The 19,876-nt window shown below is 35.0% G+C and overlaps 4 protein-coding genes across 4 annotated transcripts in view; 1 reads left to right on the plus strand and 3 right to left on the minus strand.

The window, feature by feature from the left end:
* LOAG_17801 (RhoGEF domain-containing protein) overlaps positions 1-3,643 on the plus strand; it is a 6,012-nt gene extending 2,369 nt beyond the window's left edge. Inside the window, exons 8-17 of the mRNA XM_020450465.1 lie at positions 471-612; positions 763-849; positions 1,015-1,125; positions 1,201-1,302; positions 1,438-1,575; positions 2,036-2,112; positions 2,193-2,301; positions 2,443-2,628; positions 2,991-3,173; positions 3,366-3,643. Of these exons, the coding sequence (XP_020305854.1) occupies positions 471-612; positions 763-849; positions 1,015-1,125; positions 1,201-1,302; positions 1,438-1,575; positions 2,036-2,112; positions 2,193-2,301; positions 2,443-2,628; positions 2,991-3,173; positions 3,366-3,560 (1,330 nt within the window). The 3' untranslated portion in view covers positions 3,561-3,643. The remainder of the gene's footprint in view (positions 1-470; positions 613-762; positions 850-1,014; positions 1,126-1,200; positions 1,303-1,437; positions 1,576-2,035; positions 2,113-2,192; positions 2,302-2,442; positions 2,629-2,990; positions 3,174-3,365) is intronic.
* Positions 3,644-4,419: 776 nt separating this feature from the next.
* On the minus strand, positions 4,420-7,801 carry LOAG_03153 (hypothetical protein; the record flags this gene model as incomplete). The annotated part of the gene is made up of 9 exons (XM_020446230.1): positions 4,420-4,483; positions 4,606-4,768; positions 4,947-5,251; positions 5,462-5,633; positions 5,895-6,061; positions 6,502-6,561; positions 6,911-7,180; positions 7,285-7,418; positions 7,651-7,801. The coding sequence occupies 9 exons, from the start codon at positions 7,799-7,801 to the stop codon at positions 4,469-4,471; spliced, it is 1,437 nt and encodes a 478-aa protein (XP_020303400.1). The 3' UTR covers positions 4,420-4,468.
* Positions 7,802-9,458: 1,657 nt separating this feature from the next.
* Positions 9,459-11,428, minus strand: LOAG_17802 (hypothetical protein; the record flags this gene model as incomplete). Its single annotated transcript, XM_020450466.1, has 6 exons — positions 9,459-9,515; positions 9,608-9,842; positions 10,136-10,301; positions 10,432-10,639; positions 10,902-11,057; positions 11,189-11,428. The coding sequence occupies 6 exons, from the start codon at positions 11,426-11,428 to the stop codon at positions 9,459-9,461; spliced, it is 1,062 nt and encodes a 353-aa protein (XP_020305855.1).
* Positions 11,429-11,832: 404 nt separating this feature from the next.
* On the minus strand, positions 11,833-19,818 carry LOAG_17803 (GCC2 and GCC3 family protein; the record flags this gene model as incomplete). The annotated part of the gene is made up of 20 exons (XM_020450467.1): positions 11,833-11,958; positions 12,141-12,283; positions 12,763-12,999; positions 13,121-13,232; positions 13,578-13,825; positions 14,182-14,427; positions 14,631-14,798; positions 14,998-15,110; positions 15,165-15,504; positions 15,789-15,989; positions 16,358-16,510; positions 16,705-16,866; positions 17,164-17,319; positions 17,511-17,583; positions 17,859-18,047; positions 18,404-18,492; positions 18,729-18,947; positions 19,167-19,412; positions 19,509-19,708; positions 19,811-19,818. 20 exons carry the CDS (start codon positions 19,816-19,818, stop codon positions 11,833-11,835), a joined length of 3,429 nt encoding a protein of 1,142 aa, XP_020305856.1.
* Positions 19,819-19,876: the final 58 nt, after the last annotated feature.

Below are 19,876 nucleotides of genomic sequence, written 5' to 3' on the forward strand. Positions count from 1 at the left end.
TTCAATTTTATCTATTCACTTAACTGTGGGTAGATATGTCGCTATCAAAGTAATAATACTTCTAAAACAATTCTTGCACCACTTTTTAACCTTTATTGTAGACATTCCGGAAAAAATTGACGAGGAGAAAGTCTTGGAACGGGATAGAATAACACAGCTATTTGCAAATATATCCAGTTTGCATCAGTTTCACAATACTCACTTGTTGCCTGCATTGATGGAAAGTTCACGAGATTGGCATACTACACATAGGTATAGAACAGCTCGTTTATTATGACTGCTTCATTTATTTGAAAAAAAAAAATAGTTATGCGCAGTCTGATTTTATCAAGTATTCCTGATTGTATTGGATAGGCAAAGCTGGGATCATCAGTTTAAGATAGGATCAGTGAATTCGGTGACAATGCACTATACATGAATGTTTATGTTACTTCATTGCAAAAATGTTTTATCCTTTTATTGTTTTAAAGAATTAGTGATGTTCTTCGAAAACGTGCCCCTTTCCTGAAGATGTATTCGGAATACACAAACAATTACAAACGAGCGACCAAAATTTTTGACGAATGTTTGAAAAAGAAGCGACGTTTCGCACAAATTGTCCATGAAATTGAGGTTCTTCTTTTAAAAAGATCTGCTTGCAAGGTATTAACTTCATGTCCAAGCTCTCATCACCTTTGCATCTAGCTTTCAAGAAATCAGAATGCAAGAAAAATCCACAAAGATTCAAATAGTCAATAATCTATTTTATTCACTTCTTTACAGACGAAACCGGAATGTGAAAATTTACCTTTAGTTTCACATCTGATATGTCCAGTACAACGTGTCATGCGATATCAGCTGTTATTGCAGGTAATAATTTTCCATTGATCATCATAATTCATGTCAAAGTTAACACTGTTTTTACTTAATGGTCCTGGTTGGCCAGCAAGTCTGTACTTTCATACATGAATAAATAGGAGATATCATTCCGTTTAAAGAAAGAAAACCGTCGACAATTTAGTTCTTCTTTTTAAGGAATACAAGAAGCATCTGGATCCTTCAGATGTTGATTACAATGATACAGAAGCTGCTCTGGAACTGGTGCTTGACGCAGCAAGTCATGCAAATGAGATGATGCGTAAATTGGTATGTGCAATGGTGGCTGCATTCATACCAAAATAATTTAATTAGGACTTTAAAAGTAGCAGTTCTTGCTTTTAGGACCGTTATAAAAACGTGCTCGAAGTTCAAGAGCAGGTAGGCAGTGCAGTTTCATTGGTGTCGCCAGGTCGCGAATTAATCCGCAAGGGAAAGGTGATGAAGGTAGGTAGTTCTTAATAGCTCTTGGAAGAAGTTTAACACCACCATTTATAATTCCATGCAGCAACTTTAAATGGAATATGTAAATAAATGCGAAGGTAGAGCTATTCAGGAAAAGGCATAACCATTATTTTGAAGATATTGTCGTCATCAGAAAAAACTGAAGAACGGTATTTGTTTCTTTTCAACGACTTACTACTTCTTGCTTCGGAAAGGACATTGCCCGGTTTTGCTAAACTTAAGGTTCGAGCAATCTTCGATGCGACATTAGCACAGGTGTGCTTGTCACCGTCTTCTTCTTAATGTTTAAAAATAATTATTTTGGTTGGTCATTCAATGAGTTGACTAGTTACTGATTATGATACATTTAAATACCTTTAAATCTCTCAGGACAGCGAGTTATACAACGAGTAGATGACAAATAGTTCCATCAGGTTGATAACAAATATGATGAATAGTGAATATAACTTTGTTGAATTGACGTACTTTTTCTTACGTATGACATATTTTGTATAAAGATCGAGCTGAACGAAAAAAAACGTAAAACGCCGCATTTGCGATTCCTGTAGAGTCGGTAAGAGAACCCTGCTTTGGACATTGGGAACAAGTGCTGCTGAAGATACATGAAAATAAGTAGCTTAAATTTGCAAACCATATGGCGATTTGAAAAATGGTGGTTATACTTGGAAAAGTTTCCTTCCCTTTTATTCTGGAAGACTAAATGGAGTGCTTTCAGATCTGTGAGGGTGATAACCTTGAACACGAAAATTCATTTTATTTGCGCGGTTCGGATTCAGCAAATGGTCCATCCCGGTAAATTTTATGTGAATTTCTGCTAGTAATCTACTAAAGTCTTTGGTGTCTCATCATGTCTTTAAATTATTCTCTTATAGCTGCATAGAACTGATGACCGGAAATAGCAAAGAAAAGAGTGAATGGATAGATGCGATCTGGAATGTTATCAGTGAAAGTTTATCGCGCAAGAAATCCTTCAGTCCGCCGGTATCATTCTTAGCATCCAATAATTTAGATACAGTTAAGCAACATCATTAATTTATTTACGTTTAAATATTTTAGTGTTGTAGCTTCAATAAATGATAAGGGCCAACCTTGCAACTCCTCGGCCTAATTTATTTTATATAGATGCCGACTATCATATCACCGCGGTCTGAAAATCGCTGTTGTGCTAAGTGTGACGCCGAATTCTCATTCATCTCGAAAGGTACCGCTTGCAGTCATTGCGCACAACGATTCTGCAAAAAATGTTTCGGGAAGCTACGCAGCGAAGATAAAAACATGCGTATCTGTGATACTTGCCTGCGACAGCGCGTAAGTCACATAGGATTTTTCTCAAAGAGACTAACTAATATGATGTGACTACATAATATTTGGCAAAGTATGGATGCATGATATGAGTACCCCCAAAGAGGAATATTCCGTTCGTTTCCTTCACAACCATTCTAAATCGAACTTCTTGATGGGCCTTCATCTTTATCAGAATTTGGATTGAACTTTCGTTTAATCCTACTAATTAAAAAAAGAAAGCAATTATAAATTTAGGATCTATGGGGCACATTTAATAATAGCTCCAAAATTAGGATGAACGATCTCGAACACGGATCAGTTCATTGTTAATATGTTTGGTGATCATAGTAAGAAGTTGCCTTACTGCAACAGTAATGAATTTTAAGGATTACTCCCAAACAAAAGAAAACAATTCAAGAACACGAACAAACCCACTATCGGTAGGAGCTAAAGAAGGCGAAATACTCTATGCCAGTTACGTTAAATTCCGTGGTTCATTGAACAAGCCGTTAAAGAGATATTTCGTTGTGCGTAAGGACTTCTGTCTATATTCCTACGCTTCCGATAATGTGAGTTCCTTTTTTATTTACCTTTATGTACACAAACTTTGAAATTCTTAAGTTAGGAGAGCTTGACAATGATACCAGGGTGCTATGCAATGCTTTGTATCTGGTTCGCATATGTGGTCCTTGAGTTTGAAACAGTTAAGATGAACTTCCGTACAATTTTGTGATACTTATTATGTTGCCAAGTACCTGCAGGCAGAAAGCGCCCTCACAATGCTTCCACTTCCTGGCTGTGAAGTTAAGATGAATAATGAACGACTTACATTTACCATAAAGCATATGCATCGACAATATATGGTTAGTGTGGAAAAAGAAGAAACACAAATAAAGTGGATGGCCGTACTGGATCTCGCTTCTAATGCCGTACTCAGGGAGAAGACAAATTCGTGATTACCCTCTCTCACCCTGATCACGATGCTAATTTAACTGGAAATTGCCTCTCAAAGCATAAACTAATAAATATTCTGATCCTGTAATATGAATTTATGTGATCTTAATTCTTCTCTTTTAGGATTTTTTGTATGTTCTACTTTCGTTAGATGGTTACTAAATACTAGGAATTCTAAAACTGGTTAGTGATCTTTCTCCTCTAAAAACCGCAAAAAGTGATTCCGGTAAGTTGCAGAGAGAGAAAACAGCATAGTAAGTGCGCTGACAAGAAGCTATTAACAGTTAAGTGAGACTGGTTAGCGACACACGAACTTTCGTATTTCCAACAAAGATGGAGAATGTAAAGCAGTGTAATTTAGTCATACTTTGACCATATTGCTGATTTGCGGAAACATGGCAAAAGAACTGCTTGCCCATTGTCATCTTAACCTTATTTACATATTAAAAATGACGTTTCCTAAAAAATTAGTGAATCTCGGATTGGTTAGGACTAGAACAGTTATTCCAAACAGTCTAAATTATTCCAGATTTTTATTTGTATCTTCTTCAGCTTTTACTCTTACACAATTTCCCGTATATGCGGTTGTTATTATAATGCATTCCAATCAGTAATTTGTATATAATTATTGATCACAGCTAATGCGGTTAAATGTTAAAATTTTTTTTTCTTTAATTATCTGCAAGAAGTAAATTAAAGATTAGTGGTGCGATTAAAAATAACGAGTGGATTTGAAAAGCGTGTAGTATTGAAGTATTTTATTGACAGATTACTTTATTTCGCTAATTTCAGATCATCATTAATATTTTGCTCTAAGGCTTTTCCGTTGCATTTCATATTTCATTTTGACTGCAGCGTACTGTTTTGAATTCAAAGATTAATTTCGATAATGAAATAGTATTTTGGATGGCTATCCAAAGTAGTCCTGAAATTTTGCATTGTAATTTGAGGTAAATATGTAATCTGAGCAAAATTCAATTATTTCTGCTCTACCACTTCACACAAAATATGCTATCATGCCCATCCTTAAGTTTTAATAACACAAACCTCATCATCGCTTTCTTCATCTTTATTCTCTTTATTATTTTCCTCATACAAAATGTCGCTCGCTTCTGACAGGAATAATTTGTACTCAGTAGGCTCCACGTACACATCGTCTAAAGGTATTCGTAGATTCCAATTTCGGTAAGCATGAAGTCGTCGTTTAAAGCTGAATGGAAAATTAATGTTTTTATTATTATCAAAAGGACCTCCTAATGTTTCCAAATCTCCCAAAAAGAACAAAATGAGCGCTGTTTCGAAAGGAATCGTTTTCATCCGTCCTAAATGCTTGTAACAAGAGTTATATGGTATTAGTTATTTAGGATCATCGAATTTTGTCTGTTCACCTCAAGATTTGATTTTCGTCATCTGAGGTTTGAGAATTTTGTCCAAAACTCCTTGGATCCATCGAGTTACACTGGTCGGCATTTTCATAGTCAGCTGAATCAATGGGAAAACCGGATGAGTCCATTCCCAACGCCTTCGGATCACCACAAAACTCAGCCCTTAATGTGGTGTCCACCTTAAGACGAGTTCTTGGAATGGGTTTGAAGCACTGGCTCGAAATCAGTTCACTGTTTGACATGTGCGATGTTCCCTCTGCCATACTATGTAATCCATCATAAATTTCTTGATAAATTTCCACCACTTCCTGCAGTAGTGAACGTAATACCTACTTGAAGTTAAAACCTCCTATTTTTGTACTAAGCTCATTCGTTCATATATATTTTAGGAGTAAGCTTATTGCGTTTATCAACTTAAAAAAATAACTTAAATTTAAAGATTAAGATTTCCATATACTAGCTGGATTAAATCAATAAGCGAGACAAAACATAAAACAGTTGTGTGCGAGAACCGTTACTTGTGGTTCGGGATTCTTTGGAACTCTGTCTTCGGTGAAGTCTGGTGTAGTACCAATGCTTGTTGGTGTTACGGTAACAATTGGATAAGTAAAAGAAGAATCGCGATAATAATTCAGTGTGGCGATGTGTTTTATCTCTGTTCTCCTTATCTTGCAAAATAATGATCGTATCCTTAAAGTATTGAAATAACTACAACTAATGAGTAATGACTGCATTGTGCGCTTATTGGTCCTGTTAATACTGATTCGTCTGTTTTATGAGGCGATTTACGTTAGGTACAACTATCCAGAATTCTCCTTTAAGCGATTCCTCCGTAGCTTAGGCGGACATTCCCGTCAACGTCAACGTTTTTACAGATCATTTAAGCATGATATCTTCGATCATGTTTTGTTTTGGAGAATATAATTAATTCTATAAAAACAGATTTGAAACCTCCGTCTCTGAAAATAAAGTAGAGCAAGAAATGCGATGGCACCAATAATACCAACAAATCCAAAATTTGGCCATACACTCGAACTAAAGTGCTTACTGACATCAACATCTGAAACCAAAGGGTCCCAGAACAATGGCTTCATACACTGTCGAGGATGTACAGAACCCTTAAAATATGATTTCTTTATGTATCGTAAATATATCCAAAATTATTAGCGTTGTGAAACATCGTTTGATAAGGTTTGTACCGCAGTCACGTAATAATTCTTCCAATTTTGTGCGTATTAATAAATATGAATGAATAATGGGTACATTTCAAGATACCAGCTACTCTTTTCTAGTAGAAAATTCTCTGCATCTAGCAAAACGACTAAATGGCCAGGAAGACAGCAGTGAAAGCAGGAGTTATATAAATCATATAAATTTTAATTAGTGGATGCTACAATGGTTCCAAGTAGAAATTAATTGATATTTCAGATACCCAGCGGCCTCAAAACTATAAAAAGCTGAACTTAAACCCACTGGGGAATTGTTGTCACTCAAAATACAAAAAACGGATTATTCCGCCTTATTGTAAAAAAAACAAACTACAGGACATAAAACATACCGTTCCCAGGGTAATAAGAGGCTTCACACATTGCCGACATTCGGTCTGATTTGACCTTTCCTGAAATGGAGTTTACAGAAGGGCACAAAAGACATTTTATTAACTACAAAATAACATCTTAGATCCTTTGTTCTGTCACGCCTTTTGCACTTCATGTTTCCAAGAATAGTCATCCCATTTTTAATGTCTACTTGTTTCATCCCTGCGGAAGAGTTGAAAATCAAATTTTGTAGATGAATTTTAAACACATACATATCCAAGCAGCAGACATTAAAAACTGGATGACTATTCCTCCAAGTATTCTTGTGCGAACTACCTGTAGAAAAATTTCTACTTGTTTTTAAAATTACATATGTTGAATCAGTTAGATTGAAGATTCATCTAAAACCTAAAACTGTCATACAATTACTTGATAATAATTTCGAGGACAAAAGAAACATTCTGATGGCGATGACAAGTTAATATACGTTCCTGGAGGACAATCGAGCACAGTGCAATTGCTTTGACTAATGCTTCCATTATCAGGGGTGGTAAAGTAGTCAGGACATGGAGTGCAACGAGCTTCCGTGGAATTTTCTTGCCGATATTTCCCTTTTGCACATGTAATGCATTGAGAATGTGCACCCATTGACATACCTGCACCACAGATAACCGTACAATTTGAAACATGCACTGAACCCTAAACATTAATTATCACCGTTATAGTGTATGAATTTAACGGATATAAAAAGTGAAACTAAGAGCTTACAGATTGGAGTAAAACAAGAAAACGAAGTAAAATACTCTTTTCGATGTGCTGCGAGATTCTGGACAGGCATTGCATCGTAGCTGTCCCGGTCGATCTTGATACATTCCTTTCGGACATTTAACACAGCTTCCTTCTTGAATGCTGTAATGATAACCAGGAGTGCAGTTTGCTGAAATTATGATAAGCAGATTAGCAAACGGGAAAAGTTAGACCAACATTCACATTATAAGCGCCTAGTCATAAATTATTAACAACGGAAAATCAATATAGGATTTACTTAAAATAATCAGTGTATAACACTCAATTTATTTACTATGATTTATTTTTTGATATTAGAATGATATTTTGGACTGTGCTTCCTTTTCACCGATACAATTCATAATGCAGAGAAAAAAACTTACTGTAACAATCAAAAATACTCTGATAACCGATATCTTCAATTATCGGACCAGTTATTGTATTATTCGGACATGGAGTGCACTGCTTACAACCAGCGTTTTCCTTAAACGTATTTTCCGGACAAGGCATACATTTATCCTTTGTACAGTACATGCCAGGTGGACATTTTACTAAAAATTAAAATTACCACAGTTCAAAAACCTGCACAGGCTGTGTAACCATAAGTTTAAGCGTTTCATTTTTCATCTCTAATTCGTTTTCTTTTCTTGTTAAGATTGCAAAAAATAAAAATTATAGAAATAAAAAAATGAAATAATACCACATGAGAGAGTATCACTTTCAAAAATTTGAGCAGGATAATTACTAGTAGGACATTGCCATAATGTTTGCAGCTTTCCACTGTTGTTGCCAAATACTTTATTCAGATTCTCGGTTATTACAGGCTTTATTGACTTTCTTGTGATACTTAAAATTTGATTTAATTTGATCCGAATTGCTCAAGGTACCAAAGTCGTGGCAAGCAGGGATTACCATCTTCCACTCAATTTTGTGGAGTACATAATAAACATTGGCAGTTTCTATGAAAAAATTTAATAAAATTGTTCAAGGTAAGAACAGTGAATAAATTAATGGGCATGAAAATGATCATGCTGTTCAATATGATCAAAAGAATTTCCTTCATTTAACATTTCGACTTCTATTTTAAGAGTCAAATGAAGAATTATACAAGTGTCAACAATTGTAGGACATTTTCCTGCCCTCAATTTAATAGATCTCTTTCGGGATAGAAAGAAAAATGACTTCTGCTATAGGTGACAAATGCAAAAAATGGATTAAGCTGAAATCATAGAAATTTATGCACTTAACAAATTGAAAAAATGTGTTGTTTCGGACCATTACAGGTTACATTTTTGCTATAAAAAAGATACAAAGCAACTAACTTCACGGTGATCGAATAGTGAAGATATATGTTTTGAGTTAGTTTGTTGGACTTCCCCAAAACTTGATCTTTACAACTTGAATTTGACCAGATTTTGAGTTCATTGCTACAATTCAGAGAGGTACAAAAGTGATTGAATTGTTTATCAGCATTCTGAAATGATCAGCATTTTCATTACGAAATATTTCGAACACGTTATTTAGAATGGTTTCTAAAAATCCTATTTTAGCAAAACAAAAGCTAGATTGTATTCCTAGAAAGATGATGTATTGTGCATGTAAATTACCTTAAATGTGAGTTCTGGAACATTAGTTGTAAAGTCATCAAATAAGGAACAAAAAAGTTATACAAAAGGACTAGTCAAATAATATAAGTATAATACATATCGGTATAATACAGTAATCGGGAAATACCCTCAATAGGCTTTTCAAATACCGATGACATAACTAATTAACTGAGTACGATCAACCAAGCACATTCCTCAGCAAAATGGTACTGTAAACCAACCAAAATTACAGTTGTCAGATTCTTTTTATACACTTCAAATTCACCACAACTTGCTGTGACGATCATCAAACCTGAAACAACCTTTAAATAGTCATTCACTCTGGATTGGCTTTGCAGGATCACCATAAAATAATTTTGTACTATTTTCAAATTTCATTCATTTGAAAAGAGTACTAGCCATTTAACTGTTGCAATGGAGCTCGATACTTCAAACAACTTGGAAAATAGAAATTGATTCCATGCGGCCAGCGAGTCCACTGACCCTAAGAAGATATGAAATAGAATGTGAAAACAATCCATCGCCATTTACTGGTACGACTAATTATTATATTAAAGAATATAAAACACGTTTTTCCTGAAAACCTATGAAGCTTCTAGTTTTTTCCTAACGAAAGAATCCGTAAATCCAGAATTCAAGATCTGTAAAGGCTTGATCCCATTGTACACAGATTCGACATTCTTTCTCCAGCATGCCCTAACATTCCTTGATTGAAATGCCTCGAAAGACTAACCATCAGATCACACAAGTAGAAGTCAGTAACTGGATGAATAGGCATATAATTCGCTTCACACTCAACAAATGCCACTTTTCGAACGGTCTCCGAATGGATATTTTGAACCGTAAAATTAATGCCATCGGTCTTTTCAGGATTAGAGCAGTTCATTGTTGCTATGACAAGATCGAATTGACAAGTTTCGATATTTCCAGTTTGATCTTCCGCAATGTACACGATGTGATATTTACCCCTGTATTATTAACATATTATTAGAAACCATCTGTTTTCAGTAACTATCATCTCTACTCATAAAAGAACTTTGTCCTTAATACCTATTGCAAGGATTTATAAATTTAGGGCAACTTAGGTATTTATCATATTTCTATTAAGTTTATGTTTTAACGTTTACCTTTAACATTCATTCGGTAATCACAAGAATGGTATTAAGCACGGAATATTTTGCAGGCTACTGTAAACTCTATCATTAGATAAAAAATTCAACAAACAAAGCGATATTCGTTATAAATATCATTTTCAACTTACCAGGTAAAAACATCACCACTATTGTAATTTGATGATATATGAACGATACCGTTATCGGCAAAGATTTCATTTGATTTCGATGGGGACCAATCCACGATCTTTAGTCTATTCTCAGAAGTTGTAATGATATTTGCTGGACAGTTAATTACCTTGGGTGGCATTTTATCTATAATAAACAATTCAGAAATAATTGGATGAAACTGTTTATGACAGAGATAACAGTCAGTCATATATGCGGAAAGTTTTTTCAAGCATATTAACTGACTCCCTCATGAAATGAACAAAATGAAGGTTACCCATAGCTGAACTGCAGTGATGTGGGTTTAGCAAACACTCGGAAAGCGTACAAATCCCCGGAAAATTACGGTTTCCACTCTTAACACCTGTGAACTGATTCCAATCAATAAGAGGAGCTTCACTATTTGTTACGACAGACTGCAGCCGTTGCTTACAGTAGTGAATAGAATCACTTATCTGTTTGCTCCGTAGAGCTGTACTGTACAGCTAAAAATTGATCAGTTTAAGTAATTTCGCCAACAGAACTATGATAAAAAAGCTCAGCAAAAGGTCAAGTCAACCTGTAAATCATTTTCCGATTTTTCTTATAATACATTAAAAATCCACAAAAACTTGCACATGTTTTTCTGCATATTAGTACAGAAATTATTAATGCTGCTGACTTCAATCTCATATCCATGAAACGAAATTATCGGCTGCTATAAATGACGGGAAATGCTGTTTCGGTGAGAGAAATGCAAAAGCAAACCTGAACCATACTCATCTCTCCGTGAAATGATTCTGAGGATCCTAACAAAATCCTCAAACTTCCGTTGACCGGTGGTATGTCCCATTTCCTTTTCCAAACAGTCTCACCATTTCGTATCCATTCGCTAATTCCATCCTCCCTTCTACGGAAGCAAAACTAAAAGAAATCTGAATTTCATATTACAGGCATATGAAATGGATAATTTGTACGCATGAAAAAAACAGGATTCAACAATAAATTAAAGAGATTTGAAGTTCACGTTATCTTATAAAGAAAGATTGCTGTACCTGTTGCCACTGGTTTTCCGTCATATTTGTCCATCCGGCATATTTGCCGAACCTTAGTGCATTCTGTGTTATTGATAGAACACTTTTTCCGAGTCTAAAATGGTTCCTTGTAGCGCATAAAACGAAACAATCAACAGAAGTACCCGCGTGATAGAAGGATGAGCGCGATTTTGTGAGGTATGATCGTGCATCGGACAAAGCTAATTCAGATATACAACTTCCCGTTCTCTGTTTTATCATTGCAAAATGAACATTTACTAGTGTAATCATCAGTGCCTTGTTTTACATCGTGATTCTTTCTCTCTTAATCTGTTTTAAAAGCATCACGTAGTCTCCCATGTAATGAAATGACTTAGGACAATCAAATTTCATAGATGAGGCTAAAATAGCATCTAAAAATCTATACCCTTGCTGATCGAAATGAACAAAAGAGACAAAGGGATTTTCTTCCATTGAGATTATTCTGATCCAGAAACATAACGTGAACTGTTTCAGTATACTGGCATCAAATGAACTGGATGTCAAATTTCGTGTCTGTTCGTTAAACATAACATTGAAATCCAAATCTTTCTCTGTAAACAACAATAATTAATTGCTTACCATTCATTGATAGCATTAATACATAAAAAGCAATGACAATAAATTTAACTGTTTTCACATCTGTGTCCCTCATACTGACATGTACAGCGACAAGTTGGCTCAGAATTGTTTGAAATACATTTGCCACCATTCAAACAATAATCTTCAAAATTATTTAGCATGCATACATCCTGCAAAAAGTTATTAATTAGCAAGAAAAAATTCCACAAGCAAAATGAGATTCGAAAATAAATCTTTTTCATTAACTACATCAGCGCCTTTCTCTCATTGTGAGAACCACCAATCAGAATCATAATCAAAGACTTATATAAATTGCAAATCATACGTTCTGAAAGCATTTGAAACAACCTACCGTAACCGCAGTGCAACTAACACCTTCATAATACTGAGGACATGAACACTTATAAGTTGTCAACGACAATATTGTACAATTACCATTATTTTGGCATGGATTCGGTGAGCACAGATCATGTTGACAATGATCCCCTTGATAACCTATTATTAAGGACACTTTTTACATGATTCGTATTGAAAATTGCTGAAAGAGAGCCGAAGATGAACTTCAATCTCCTAACGTAACGCACGCAACTTTTTGTGTATTTAAGCCATTGTTGTACAAAATCACCACTTTTACCAAATCTAACATACTAAATTCAGGAGTTTTCCTTCCGATATCAATGATCAAATTCACCCTCTTTCTATGTTCGTATTTAGTACTTATTTCCAAAGCCTTCTGTAGCCAACACTTCATATATATATATATCTCTTCTCCATAGTACTTCCTATTAAGTTTTACTCTGTTGCTTATTTCATGCTTTTAGTTTTCATCACACAAATAATATGATATCAATGTTTATCTGAAATCAATATCAGTTCTATATGTCATCTGCTAAAATTTAATGAATCATTCCAATTTTCCAAGTTTTTATTTCAGTAGACTGGATGCAGATTTTCTTCTTAGTGAATGAAGATACCTGGTTTACAGCGACATGTGTAGCCATCATCTTTCTGCTGACAAATGCCATCGTGTAAGCATGGATTCATTGGTTTGCAGTAATCAACTGATTCATTGCAGAAAGTGCCAGTTTTATTCGAGGGACATACGCACACATAACCGACATCTCCATTAAGTTCAGGTCGAGTGACACAGGTGGAACCAGAAATACACTGAGAATGAGTGCAAAGATCTATCAATTCAGTGCAATACATCCCTACAAAATAATGATTGCTGAGGGAAATAATCTATATATGTCTACGCAAATAGGTATATTTGGTAAAAATTTCTTTTGGCAATATTACCTGTCGAAAACAATTATTGTGTACTTACGGTACCTGTCCAACCGGTTGCACAGTTGCATACAAATTTGCCTTTGTACCCATAGCTCAAAGCGTGGCATTCCGAATTGATACTACACGGTTTTTCATCACATGGATCTATCAGCCTCTGAAAAGTGACACTTTAGACTGTGGCAAAAGAACGACATACAAATAAATATTATGTTCGTAATCTTTCAAATCTCAAACAAGCTGATAAAAGATTATCGGAGTAAGACCAGGAAGACTGAACTATTGCTAACATAAGCTCAAGCGGGTGAGTTAAGTGGAATGGTGTTAGCATCGTAAGAGTTTTGGAAAACCGTGGTTGGCTTTGCATGCACATAGTCATATCGCTACAAACACGTTGTAGAGCCTTCCCAATTTACACGGTGGGGCGCTCACAATGGATCTGAAGAGCCTCCCTTGATCGTCTTGTCCAAGTATAAGAACGTAAGGTTAAACCTGAAATTACCTCACATTGGTTTCCTTCAAAGCCTTCATCACAGATGCACGTGTAACCCAGAAATTTTGGCTTACAAGTACCATGCACACATGGTGACGAATCACACTGATTGATCTCCACTGAACAATCGTTTCCAGTAAAGCCGGGATAACATTCGCAGTACGCAGTTTGATCATTTTCACGACAATAACCATGTCTACAATCAATATTTTTGTCCACGCAAGCTGCGTGTGCAGTACACTTTTCTCCATAGTAACCTAGAATTGAACCATTATTCAGTCTCATCACAATCACACCCACACTGAAAAAAATAGAAAAAAAACTAGAACATTATTTATTGTAAGAATAAAGGGATGAATGTTAAATAGAAATATTTTTATTATAAAACTGAATCATAACAACTGGAGGAGGTTGGAAAAGAACGAAGAAGATATGTTCTTTATGTCAAATATCAGAATCGAATTTAAGAATAAGATAAAGCTATTTAATTCATATTTCTCATAAAAGTGCTTCAAAGTTAATTTATAAAAATGCTTTAAAATTAATGCTAATTTATAAGCTTAATTTTATTTTACAAAAGTCAATTAAGATTTAAGGAAGCAAATTTACAAACCTGGATCACATTTGCAGAAATAATAAGGCCATAAGTGATCAAATCGTGGAATACAGGTACTATGACCGCAGGGTAAATTTTTACACGGGTCAGCTTTTTCTGCGCAAAATTCTCCAAAATAAGGTGTCGGACATATGCACCGCGTTTTGTAATCACATACTGAGATACCATTGTTTTTGCATCGATTCTTCTGATCACATTCTTTATTGATCGGACACCATTGTTGTTTATGAAATGCATTATGCACTATAATGCACAGTAACCATTTAAGATATTTTATATATGCATGCATATTAAATTATGCAAAAATTCCAAACTAAAGGAATATTTAAACATTTCTTCAATTACTCCTTGTTACTCGGAATATATATCTTTCAGGGTAGCTTTTAAAATTTTGAATAGCAACATCGCTGTTTGAATCTAAAAACCATTTAAGCAAGCATACTAACCAACTGAACACTGGCAGAAATAATCGTTGCCAATATTTTTGCATGAGTCTTGCCCACATGGTTCGTAATCACAGCTTTGTAACAATACACAGTTATCACTGCCATTAGTTTTATAGCCCTCTCGACAGATACAACTGATATTTCCGTTGATAGTAGTCGAGCAACTACCTAAAAATTTCAAAACCACAATTACTGGACAATTAAGGAATATTAGAGTACATTGTATTGCGAACTGCTTTTTTAATGAATAGATCATGTATGACTGTTCATTGTGTTTTCAACTTTTTCAGCAAGCATGGAAAACATGCACGGTATGCCGGAATTCAAAATATCACAATCATTCTACAAGTCAAAAAACAAATCCAACCATTTCTGCAAAAATTAAGTTTATGAGAACAATGAATTTTGGGAACTGCGAAAGTTGCATCAATTGTAGTTGAAGCAATTGATCCTATTGTAGTAGATTGAATATTATCATTTCTATGAATATCTGTATTGACCGCCGATGGAGAAAAGGTTGTTGCTGTGTGTGACACATCACTTTTCCATCTTCGTATAGTGGTAATTTCTGACGAAACTAATTGATCAGAAATAAACTGCATTAATGATTGAGGTCGATCAGATATAGAGCCATGGTTCTCCATGGAGACTACTATCTCTTCATTCTCTTCCTCTCTAATTTTTGGGTTTTGGCTCTTTACTGGGAGCTGTTTGGTAAATAATCCTAAATCTATATTTAGTCTTGCTGAAATATTTGCAAATATCATCGATGTCAATGACGATGACTCATTCACTACTCCTTGGGTTTCTTCATCCAGCAACTGCTTCTGGTGTTTTGATTTCCATACGCTTTCCCAGCACTTCATTCCTGAGCCTAAAATTCAAATTTCATACACATTTTTAAATCTAACAACTTTCAAGACAGCACAATAGTTCCTTTTGTGAATGATGTCCAAAAAGCTTCACAATGATAGCTGCATTTCCGCAAACTGCATTTTCGAGGAATTATTGAAGGAAACTTCCACATCGAGAGAGGGTGTTCAACGTGCACAGTTTGTCCATCGGGCTACTCTTATCATTATGCAATTATTAGAACTAAATAATCAATACTGAAGAATAGGACCAATAATCGACCATAACTCTTCAAGAGATAAATACCTTCTGATGACAGATCGCTATTACGAAGGCAAGAAGTTGTCACTCCATCAAAATGACATTCTTCATCTCGAGAACAAAAATTAGCCAAGCACAAATTCAGAGCTACACTGCAGTCGAGGCCAATATGAAAAAACGGGCAAATGCATCGCTCCTTCGAACAATGGCCATTATTTTTGCAGCCTGATTTCCTGCACGAAAAGTCTGAAATGTTTGAAATATTGGATTATTTCATATTTCATTTTCTCCTATCGTCTTCTTACCTGCCTAAAACACATTTTTTTTTAAGATGGCGATGGATAAGCATGGAGAGAAGAATGTTCTGTCAATCCGACAACCACTGGAACAGGGACAATTCAACTAATAGATGAACTTTCCAGTCATAAGCCTCGTTCGGCAAGCCAACTTTTGACTTACCAATAGAACCACTGTTTTGGTAACCAATCAGTCTCTTTAATCCTAACAACTTATTTCCCATCATACAATATTTCCTTGTCTCTTCATTCTTATGCAATGAAGCATTCTTCCCAGTGACAAAATAAACACTAGTGATTAATAAAAGATAACATTACCTTTGCAATGATTATTTATCGACATTTGCTTATTGGCATCTATGTTGCATGCATTGCATGTTGTTTGTCCCGCTCTATCTTGGTAAAAACCAGTCGGACATTTTATGCATGGTTCAAAACCTGTGCGGCTGAACCATCCGGGCTTGCATTTCACTAAAAGCACACAAAAAATTGCAAAAATTTTTTCTTTAAATTTAATTTCAAATTTAATAAAAACTAAGCGGTGAAAATGTGATTTCTGCATGTCCCTTAATTATAAGTCTCTTCGCTAGATAACTTTAAATTGATTCAATAATTTCACAGCATATATATAGAAATACATGCAAATGCTGATCGAAATTACTTACGTACGCACTCGCTGGCTGAAACTGCACCGACTATTGAAGTTGTGTGAGGTGACGAACAATAGTTGCAATATTGCAAACCATAATGGGACTGATAAAAGCCAACTGCGCAAGCCTGGCATGGTTCAAGGCCAGTTGGTGAGAAGAAACCAGGTGGGCACTGTTCTGAATTGTTATGCCAATATGTATGCAGTTTCAGAATCTAGTGGAGTTGAGTCAGCAAAAAGAAGAGAAATGAGAATTCAGAAGTTTATCCAGAAAAATTATGTGTATATTATTGCTCACGCGATTTAAACCAAAAGAATAAATGATTTCCAGCCAAGTGAAATATTGCAATTGTTGAAAATAACTTGTTTTAATTGATATAGGATGAATATACGAAAGCTATCGGAAATACCTAATCAAGAATAAGATGAAATGCTTTTAATAAGATGAAATGAATGCTTCTCAACTAATAATTACTTCGACATAATTGAGACGAAAATGATCCTGTTTTTGCTGTAAACGTATTCGTTGGACATCTTGTACAATTCCTGGCATTAACAGTTTCAGAGAAGCTATGAAGTGGACAAGGATAACAGCCATTTGCAGCAGCATAAAAACCAGGAGCGCATTCATCTGGAGAATTAGTAATTTTCAACATTAAGATATTAATTTTTTGAAACATCAATAGAATTTCACATTTCAATCACCACTTTTATCATTTCGTATAATTGCAATAATATCGATTTAAAAACAACCATGTTAGAATTAAAATATTAGTTATATGATGAAAAGAATTTTGAAAAAAAAAGAAAAAGTGAAGTAACCATTGGAACAGCCAGTGGAGTAATTCGCAGATAAAGCATTGAATTCAATATTTTTACAGGTAGTCTTTAATGCCTATAAGCATGATGCATATGAAAATTCAATGCTTGCGTTGTTTTAAAAAGATTAGCTTACTTCGGCAAACTAGGCTATTCTGTTTCTGAATCACTCTAAACAGCTTTTTCTTGAACAGGAATTTGGGATGCTAGAGAAAGCTTCAAAGCTTATTTTCCCTTTGCTAGAAACTTAATAGGTAATTTCCGAGACTTATAAGATTACGGAATCTTTTTTTTGAAAAAAAAAAATAAGATTACGAAAAACGAAAAAAATTATTGACTTTGAAAACTTACGTTAAATGCAAGTTTTCCCTTGATGATTTGACGAACGAACTGAGCAGCACACTTCAGCGTCATCGATATGTTTTCATGACGCACTGTATAGTTGATAAATATATTACTGTCTATAACTAATAACCCAATAAATGTCCACTTTAACTGACGACATTCCTTAGTTTCGTGCATTTTAGGCAGCTGGTGCACCTGTAAAAGTAATCTACTACGGAACAAGCTATAGTCAGCACCAAAGGTGATGAAACTTCAATAAATCATAAGTTTCATAACCGCACCTTAACAACAACGATGGCAAGCTTTCAATTCCACGTAAGTCAGTAACGGAATTATAGCAAAATTCTCTTACGAACAGTGTAATTTGTGATCATTTCCAGCTTATTATGGAATTCAATATCTTCTTATTATTCATGACGCAAAGACCGATACTTTCTGGCCCACTACGTCTATGTATACGTCTATACGCCTATAATGTCTGTAACAGTTAACTAAGAACCTATGAAGTCAGACAAACATAAAACTTTTTTAGCCCCACAAAAGATAATGACCTTATCAATCAATGCAGCTTTACAGGATTCATTCAGATGTGAGCTAATGGCAAGATTCACAGATAAGTTAACATCTCCAGCAGAACTTTCTGAAATTACAAAAGCAAATCTGGATGATAACATTGTAAATTTACACTAACACAGCAAGTTAAGAATTCTAGAAACTAAGAAAAAAGGTGTAGGCTGCACAAAGAGAAATACAAAATAAAATCAATGTGACGATGTTTGAAATTAGCAAGCAACAAAGATACAAGTGAAATATCATTCTTTTAAAAGGTTATAAGATAAACGTAAAACAGAAAAGAAACTTAACAATGATACTAACGTAAGCAAATTGGTGTCCGAAATAAGTTTAAAGGGAAATTAGCAATGGACTGAGGGCTCATATAACTCCATCCTTGACCAGCCACACAATGTAAAGACGTCACATGGTTAGGGAATTGTATTCCGGGACATTTATGTCGTCGTTTGCACACTCGGTGATTCATTGAACCCTCACATTGATATTCTGTTTCATTTATGGGCCATAATGGACAGTCAGCTACTACAAAGGATGAATTGGTGGACACGTCATGTTTGCAAAACAATGTGAAAATTTGTAAAAGGCTAAAGTATAACTCATTTAAAGTTTCCCGTTATGATGAAAAGCTGGCGTATAAACAAATAACATGGATAAACTACTCTTACCGACCGAATAAAATAATTCTTAACAGGTAAGTTATGTTTTGCCAGTCTGTTACAAAATTAATTTAATGTGGCTGACCTTCTCCGATATACCAAAACACACACTGTGCTGAATTGTTACTTTCATTAATTGCAGTAACCGTAATTTGTAGGGGTTGACCAATTTCCGTGACAGTGCCATTTGATGGAGTATAATGCAGTGAAACACGTGAGCCAAAGTCACGATAACTAATATCTGGAAGACGCGACCTGAATTTCAACGACGTCGTGTTTGCCAAATGATCGATGTACAGAGGTGGACAATCGAGCGCAGGCGCCCAGTAATCTACAAATTTCCTTTGCTGTTCAAATTTCACCAAAATTCGGTAAACTTCATCTTTTGCTCCATATGTGATTTAGGAAATTAGTGCAAAAAGATAACCTTTATAAGAAATATATGTTGAACAATTCCTAAACTGTAGCATCCGATTAGTCACTGTCCATATAATCGCATCCTTTTCTTTGACAAATTGTACTGTACCGTTGAAGATATCGTGGTCAACGGTGAGATTGTAAAACGGCTCATAATTATATATCAGAGGAGGTACGACTGTTGCAGTAGCTAATAACCCTTTTGAATATCTGCAAAGCACCACAAGCTTCTTTCTACAGTCAATACGTTAATTCCGACGTATTTTGATGGTGCTAAGCTCCGAAATAAATTTCCAGTAATCCCATACAAACACCGTCATTTTTTCGAGAAGCAGGTTTCTGGTCCTAATCACTTCACCTAATTAAATTATATAAACT

Source organism: Loa loa (genome assembly GCF_000183805.2).
Source record: "Loa loa unplaced genomic scaffold supercont3.130, whole genome shotgun sequence".
Classification (NCBI taxonomy): Eukaryota; Metazoa; Nematoda; class Chromadorea; order Rhabditida; family Onchocercidae; genus Loa; species Loa loa.